This window comes from Prosopis cineraria, unplaced genomic scaffold (assembly GCF_029017545.1).
Source record: "Prosopis cineraria cultivar Desert tree isolate PC_DT_omini unplaced genomic scaffold, ASM2901754v1 PC857, whole genome shotgun sequence".
NCBI classification, from domain to species: domain Eukaryota; kingdom Viridiplantae; phylum Streptophyta; class Magnoliopsida; order Fabales; family Fabaceae; genus Prosopis; species Prosopis cineraria.
In genome coordinates this window covers 5,408-13,307 of record NW_026556182.1, presented here as the reverse complement: position 1 = coordinate 13,307, position 7,900 = coordinate 5,408, and the positions used below count along the sequence as shown (strand labels likewise).

Below are 7,900 nucleotides of genomic sequence, written 5' to 3'. Positions count from 1 at the left end.
CACATGGGACACTTAGAATAGATGTTGATGCTTCTATGCTTCAATCCCAACTTTGTTCAACATGTGGTGGACTAGTTCGAAACTCTGAAGGAAAGTGGGTTAGTGGCTTTCTTTGTAATCTAGGCCATCTACCAATTATCATTGCAGAAATCATAGCTATAAAGTATAGTACACAACTGAGCTTGAGCCTGAACCCCAAACAAGCGATTATATATTCTAATTCACTTGAAGCCATGTCCTATGTTTATCGAGAAGTCTATACTGCTCATCCATATTATGAGAAAATATCTAAGGTGCAAAATTTGATGTCTAATCATAGAGATCTTAAGTTTCTTTACGCCCCACGTGAGGCTATGTTCTGTGCAAATTTTTTAGCTCATATAGCTTATGAGTATTCAAATGAGTTAATGTTACTTTCTAACCCTCCTAGAAAATGTGATCATTTGTTAGTGCTTGAGTATAGTGGGGGTTTGTCCCACTAATTTCTTGGTTACTTCTTGTGTAACTTATAACCCCCTCTAGCTTGGGCTAGCCTTCGGAGAGGGGCAAAAAAAAAAAAAAATATTATAAGGACTTGCAAAATAGTTTTCCCAAAACAACTTAAATACACGGGCAGCTATATAAAAATGGAGTGCAAGAGGGTAACAAGGATAGCAGCGACTCCAGGAAACTTGCGGTTGGGTCAGGTTATTAAAAAAATAATAAAAAAAAAAATGATGGTTCCAACTTAAATCACGAGCATTTCAGCAATAAAATAAAAGTAGAAAGATGTCCAACTTTTTATTACTTTTGGGCCCATTAGGCTAACAAACGGACAAGTTGCCAGACTCAAAATCTGAAGCCCTGTGTTGCTTAGGCCTCGCCCAACAAACTAAAGCCCGGAGGCGACAAAGCGATCCTAGCCGTTGATACGATCTAAAGCCCAGTCAGTTTGCTGATCCTTTAAAACCTAGATTGGAAGCTCTATACCTCCTCCAACTCTGGTGCGTCTCTCTCTGCATTGTGCTTCGGCGGGTGGAGAAGCCTCAGGTACTTACGATGTCTCGCTCACTCTGCCACACTTTCCCTCTGTTTTATTCCATCCAATGTTCGAAGTTTGTACCTTTATTCTTTGTAATTGCTGATGATCATCCTGTGTACTTCTGTTTGAAGATTTTATTTACTCTTTCCAACTTACTGCTTAGAGTTTTCCGGGGTTTTGACTTTTGACGTAGAAGATAGCCGGAAGTGAATTAATTAAGATGGATCTTCCTCATGGTTTCTTGGTTTCTGGAAATCTATATCCATGGGATTTATTTTTCTTCCGGCGCCGCGTTTTTCTTTTTCTATCACTTCTATTGACGAAGTATAGTTATTAGTTACTTGGTGAAATTCCATTCTACTAGTGATATAATTGTTCTTTACTCAGATTCTTTTGATCTTTTCCTTGTATCCTGGTTACACAAAAATAGGAGTAATTCAAACTCTAGCATTTTTGTATCCTTTTCAAAGAGGCTCCGAGATTTATTGTGTTGTACAGCTGTATAACCGCTGAGTGAATTTTGCATGTGTTTATGTAGAAGGTCATTTTTTCCTGTTAAACTTGAGTACAGTACAGAGTAGATCTGTGTGTCTGATACATTTTTTTGCCCTGAGTTGAGCTTAAAAAATGGCAAGCAGGAACTATAGCTCACGTGATTAAAAACATTGTCTCCTAATTAATCAGATGAATGAGGTCGTGAAGATATAAATTTAATGTGCACAATTTGAAGCATTGTAATACTTGACATATGCGAAAATTTCAGTCTTACTTGGTGAATGTAGATAGAATGCACTTCCTTTTGCCTTATTTGTCATGTTACCATCAAAATAGATATCCCCTTAGGGGAATGCTCGAAGATCTTTTGTTCCTCTGCATCAAGTGGGATCGGTTTTGCTTGATCCATGTAGTATTTCAGGGTTTTGAGTTTTTTCTGTGTTTATATAATTGTAGGCTTCTCTTATTCCCTCAATTTTTTTCTTTTTATTTTCTGTGATTGTCACTGTTAGGTAAGCCATGGTTAAGCATAACAATGTCATACCAAATGGTCACTTCCGGAAGCATTGGCAAAACTATGTGAAGACATGGTTCAATCAACCAGCAAGGAAGACGAGGAGACGAATAGGTAATTTTAGATGGTTTCATTCTTTCCCTTAACCTTTGCTATAACGAATTAATGATCCTTTTAGATTTATACTGATTTCTTTTCCTTTTCTATTTTTTTTTTAACTCCCTGGTGATTCTAGCTCGGCAAAAGAAAGCTGTTAAGATTTTCCCTAGGCCTACAGCTGGACCTCTTAGACCTGTTGTTCATGGTCAGACTTTGAAATACAACATGAAAGTCAGAGCTGGTAGAGGATTTTCCCTAGAAGAACTGAAGGTAAATTTTTTGTTGCTAGCGCTTGATGTTGTCTTACACTCTTATTTTGTTGCTCTGTTGATGTCATTGTGTTTAAGAGGAATTTACCGATGCCTGTTTGTTAATCCTAATAAAATTGTAGTTTTCTGACATTACAGCCACTGGCACCTCTCTCTTTTAACTCTTCCCTGTTTGTTAGGTGGCATTAGTGTTTGTTTACCAATTCGTGTTTTGCGATTTGTGTTCCATCTTGTTTTAGGATGCTAATATTAGAAGGGTTGTTCTGGAATATTAGGACAGTACGAGAGCAAATGAGTGCTTGTTTATTATTGGACGTGGCTACGTGCAATGACCTCCTTGCGGAGTAGTTTTATATATTCTGGCTGGAAGGATGTGTCTGGTGTATATAAATTAATTGAGTGAATTAAGTATTTTGTTTTGCTCCTTTGTACGAGTATTAATGCTTGTAAAATTTATGAGGTTAAGTCCTTCTTATGATATTATATATATATATATATATATATCAGGCTGCAGGCATTCCTAAAAAGCTTGCTCCAACCATTGGCATTGCTGTTGATCATCGCCGGAGGAACCGTTCTCTGGAAAGTCTCCAGGCTAATGTGCAGCGGCTGAAAACTTTCAAGGCCAAGTTGGTTGTGTTCCCAAGGCGCTCACGCAAGTTCAAGGTAAATAAGATGGTTCGGATGTTTGTTATTTTATTTTATTTTTGTGATGACTGTTACCCTTTCAAGAAATAAGGGGGAAAAAAAGGGTTTTGTTTGACCTTTATGAATGTTACCTTTTGATATTGCAGGCCGGTGATTCTACTGCCGAGGAGCTTTCAAATGCCACTCAAGTGCAGGGACAATACTTGCCAATTGTGAGGGAGAAGCCATCCGTGGAGCTTGTTAAGATCACAGATGAAATGAAGGCATTTGATGCTTATAAGAAGCTTCGTGTTGAACGCACAAATGCGCGCCATGTTGGTGCTAGGCTAAAGAGGGCTGCCGAAGCTGAAAAGGAAGAAAAGAAGTGATATTCTTTCGGCACCCATTTTGTACTCCATTTAATAGATAATTGATTGCGTGCCATTTTATTTTTGCATGGGATTCAGCATCTTTGGATTTATTTAGAGCTTTCTAGTTTCAAATATCATGTGAACGGTTATTAATTTATAGCCTCTTGCTTTTGACTGTGATGTGTTTGGATGATACTCGTCCTTATATATAAAATATTTTTTAACTGAATTACATAAATTAATAAAAATTTTATTTAATTAAAAATATTACATTATTTTAATTTTGTTTTTAATTATTATAAATAAAAAATATTTTTTTAAAAAAAATTAATGAGAGTATTTATATTTTTTTATTTAATAAGAGTATAATAGTTTTTTCATTAAAAAAAATGTTAATAACTTTTTATATTTAGGAAAAAATTAAAAGATTTTTTATATATAAGGGTAGAGGGGGTATCATTTATGGCCTAATGTTTTCTGTTCCAGTTTTTGTTTGCGAGATCCTGAATTTTACATGCGTGGAAGGTAACACTTGGGAGTCGTTCTCTTATCCGTACAAGCGTTCTAGTTCCATATGGATGCAAGGAGGAAGGAACGATAACGCCTGCACGTAAATTTCTTAGTGTCTCCAGAGTTTAGCAGCAGATAACCAGATAATGCAAAAGCACACCTACAACGATCAGATAATGGCAGGAGAAAATAGAATAATTTCATTTATAATAAGTGCTCAAATACATGGGGAAAATAACGAAAAATCAACAGATTAATAAATCTTCAGGCCCACTCCAACGAAGCTTCTCATCAAACTATGGATGTAAAATTACTTGCAGAACCCCAGGTGTTGGTTTTTTTTGTGTTGATTTTAAAGGAAGGGACTTGTCTCTCAAGCATGAATTCTTGAGTTCAAGTTCATATGACATTTTTGAAAGAGCTTCTTCTAATTAAATTTGACGATACTTGACATGGTCGGGCAGCTGCACAGTATTGGACAATCATCGACTGCCAAAAGCCCAAGTGAAGAGAGAGAGGACTTGCTTGAGTATGCATGATTGATTACCGAAGTTCCAAGAGAGGATAGGTTCTTGAAGAACTTGGACTGGGTATTCATGTCATGAGCTGTGGAAGCCGATCAAGTCTTGTAATCTCTTTCATGACACTAAAAGCTGAGTGTGATCTATCTTGAATCTTTGAATTGTTACTTAAAACTTCCATAAAATCAGAAAACATCCTAACTTCCCCAAAACCTTGTTCCCAACTTGATGATGAAGCAGCTTTTCCATCGGCCATTCTTGTCCTGTATGAATCCTCCGCATGTGGCTTCGCCCTTGTGGTCCACCCTAATCCATCCCATTTCAGGTTTCCTCCAACTCAAATTTTCCTCTTAGGTTTGGTTTTTTGCCTTTCTTCCAAAACAAACACTTGAATCAATCGGATCATGTATTGCACATCGCATAGGTTGCACTTTTTAAAATAATGCATATATATGAGTGTGTGTCTATATAACAATTTCTAAAGCATAGACTATGGAGGAATATAGGCAACATGGGCATACAAAAAATTTAATATTAAGTCGAATAATTTTTATTATTAATCATGACCAAAAAGTTTTCTCGAGCCTATTGTTACGATAATTTTATAAAAATTGGATTTTACCATTCAAAATCATCGAATATCATGTATTAATTTTGATATCACCACATAACATATAATTTACATGAAATTAAGCAATTCACAGAGCATGAATATTACAATTATTTTTAAATTCATTTCAAGATATGAAAAAAAAAGCATGTCTGGCATATTACATAATACATACTATTAAATAATTATATAATAAGCCACAAAATTTTTTAAAACATTAACGGCCTGTTTGGATTTCCATTTGAAATCAATTCTGAAATTAAAATCATAGTGCTGCAAAAACTTATTGAAATACTCACAATTTTGTAAAACTTTATTTAGTTTGTGAAACTCCATTTTGGAGAAGTTTTTTTTTTTTTTGTCTGCTTGAGAATCAATTCTCAATATTTGAGCCGTTTTCATTTCACCAATTTTTATATTGATTCTGAAAAATCATTTAAACATCTTCCAATATCAAAATCAATTTTAAAAAATATTATTAAAATATCATCATGTTTTGCTAATCAACCTTTGTCCGCTGTTATCCAAACATGCCCTAAAATTTTTAGAAAAATATATTATAATGTATAACAACGCGATGAACAAAGGAATTTTGTGACCATTTTCGTGACCAGTCAAAACGCATCGATTCTTATAAATATAATAAAAGAAATTTTAATTGATTGTAGTTATGGAATTCAATTTTCAAAAGAGGGATGGGAGGAATATGCCTAGGTGGAATCATGTGATTGGCTTGTGGCTACTGAAAGATCAACGCTGCTCCACCACCCTGCTCTGCGACACATTATAAAGAGGCCTCGAACGTAACGCAATTCATCATCTTCTAGCAACAATCTGATTAGGGTCGCAAAACCAAATGGGTCTCAAGGTTTGCATCCTCAATCTCTGTCTTCGCCCATTTTCAATTTTAATTCTTCGACATATTATTCACTTCTACACTTTCGATATATTATTCACTTCTACACTCTGTTCGATCCTTATTTTTACCTGTATAAGCAAATCAGCTCAGATCCGCGCCTTTCCCTGTGTGATTTTGTCGATTTTTCTTTAGTCGGTTCGTTTCTCGGATCTGTTCTTGTGATTTTTCTCGAGTGATCACAAATTATTTGGTTGCTGCATGTTTGTTCTGGAAAAGAAGCCCTACTTTCCTCGTTAATCTTGCTTGGCTGGTATATTATAACTTTCAAGTGGCGTCCTTGATTTGTTTGAAAGTAGTGCTTTGTGTTGTACCTGAAATGAGAATTATAGCTGTATGGACCTGCTCTTTTAAGTATAGGCTTTAAATTACTGATTACGGATCCTGGGATCATTGTTCTCTCAAGTAATAATGAGTTGGTGTAGTGAGATGAACAAAAAAATTATGGAGTTCAATGATTTTAATCAGAATAGAAGACGTGAGATAACCCTGTTCCTGAAATTGTGTAATTGCCCCTTCTTTTGCCACCACGAAATCTGTTTCATGTTTCATCAGAAATTCAGAACTGCATGTTAGAACTCGGTCAAGGCCAATGATATTCAACTTTTGGTCAACAAGGATTGTTTTAGCTACAAGTTCAGGAGCATTAGAATTTCACCTTTTTTTTTGGAACTTTGAACTCCTTCAGATTCATGCTGCAAAGTTGCTTCTTTCACTTTATTTTTCCTTTATGAGTAATTAGCGTGAGGACTTGCAACTTTTAAGCATCACACTCATTGGGACATTTTTATGCAGGAGGATTTTGAGCAGTACGCCGAGAAAGCCAAGACTCTTCCTGAGACTACAACAAATGAAAACAAGCTTATCCTCTATGGATTGTACAAGCAAGCCACTGTTGGACCTGTTAACACCAGTGAGTGCTTTTCTTTCAACAAGCAAGATTCAGCAACTTTAACTTCAGAATTTATCTGGGATTCTCTTTAATGTTCATGAATTTGTGTGTTTTTCCAGGTCGTCCTGGGATTTTCAACATGAGGGACAGAGCCAAATGGGATGCTTGGAAGGCTGTTGAAGGTAAAAGAAAAAAAATAGTTCATTACACGGATCACTTGAATGCTGGCTAGACCATCTTAGACTGAGACTTATCACTTTCTTTGTCTTACAGGGAAATCCCAGGAAGAAGCGATGAGTGATTACATCACCAAAGTGAAGCAGCTTCTGGAAGAAGCAGGAATGCCTGCTTGATAAGATCTTCATTAGCCTTGCTTTATTTCTATTTCGACGTGTTTGCAAATAAGCATTTATATGCAGTGTTTAGGCTGACACTGCCAAATGTTTCCTTTCATTACGTGATGAATCAATTGTTACTTTGTTCATTTACTGTGCTAGCAGCTTCCAATGTGGAAATTGGTTGTGGCTGAGCCAATGGGATGGAGACAACTAGAAAATTTATGGTTGGAACTAGATAATTTATTTATGGTTGGATTGAAATTATTTCTCTGCTTTCAATCCATTTGACCCGTTCAGTTGCTGATTTGCTTCGTTGGTCTTATTTCCTTCTGCCCCCTTTGAAATGGGAGCAATCAAATCAATAATTAAACATGCCCACCTGTCCTTGTATAAATAAAAGACGTGTGAATCAAATTACATGTTGCACTAGTGAAAGTGAAAATGATCCATATGTCTATTATAAAAAGTCTAATAAACTACTGTATATTATTCAATAATTGTAAATGATTTAATTCCCACATGACTTGTATTGATCTTTTGAAAAAAGTGTAAAAGCAAATGTAGAAGTGCCATTTTCAAATATTTTCAAAATTGGAATATGATTACAAATCCAGGGGGGGTGTTTGAGAAATCGATTTAATAATATGTGAACAAATAAAATCAAATCCTCTAGAGTAGACGAATAAATTTAATTTTTAATGAAGACAAGTAAAGCAT

The 7,900-nt window shown here is 35.5% G+C and overlaps 2 protein-coding genes across 2 annotated transcripts; both read left to right on the top strand.

Moving 5' to 3' along the window:
* The first annotated feature begins 890 nt into the window (after positions 1-890).
* Positions 891-3,568, top strand: LOC129298597 (60S ribosomal protein L13-1-like). The gene is made up of 5 exons (XM_054937024.1): positions 891-1,029; positions 2,029-2,144; positions 2,266-2,399; positions 2,906-3,064; positions 3,193-3,568. The coding sequence occupies exons 2-5, from the start codon at positions 2,036-2,038 to the stop codon at positions 3,412-3,414; spliced, it is 624 nt and encodes a 207-aa protein (XP_054792999.1). The 5' UTR covers positions 891-1,029; positions 2,029-2,035; the 3' UTR covers positions 3,415-3,568.
* A 2,192-nt stretch (positions 3,569-5,760) lies between these two features.
* LOC129298598 (acyl-CoA-binding protein) lies at positions 5,761-7,487 on the top strand. Its single transcript, XM_054937025.1, has 4 exons — positions 5,761-5,905; positions 6,749-6,866; positions 6,965-7,027; positions 7,119-7,487. The coding sequence occupies exons 1-4, from the start codon at positions 5,894-5,896 to the stop codon at positions 7,196-7,198; spliced, it is 273 nt and encodes a 90-aa protein (XP_054793000.1). The 5' UTR covers positions 5,761-5,893; the 3' UTR covers positions 7,199-7,487.
* Positions 7,488-7,900: the final 413 nt, after the last annotated feature.

Excerpts from the sequence above, each read along its gene's own strand:
- LOC129298598 (XM_054937025.1), top strand. Across the intron at positions 6,867-6,964 it reads TGTTGGACCTGTTAACACCA|GTCGTCCTGGGATTTTCAAC; the intron begins GTGAGTGCTTTT and ends GTGTTTTTCCAG. Across the intron at positions 7,028-7,118 it reads TGCTTGGAAGGCTGTTGAAG|GGAAATCCCAGGAAGAAGCG; the intron begins GTAAAAGAAAAA and ends TTTGTCTTACAG.
- LOC129298597 (XM_054937024.1), top strand. The coding sequence starts at position 2,036 with ATGGTTAAGCATAACAATGTCATACCAAATGGTCACTTCCGGAAGCAT. Across the intron at positions 2,400-2,905 it reads TTTCCCTAGAAGAACTGAAG|GCTGCAGGCATTCCTAAAAA; the intron begins GTAAATTTTTTG and ends TATATATATCAG. Across the intron at positions 3,065-3,192 it reads GGCGCTCACGCAAGTTCAAG|GCCGGTGATTCTACTGCCGA; the intron begins GTAAATAAGATG and ends TTGATATTGCAG.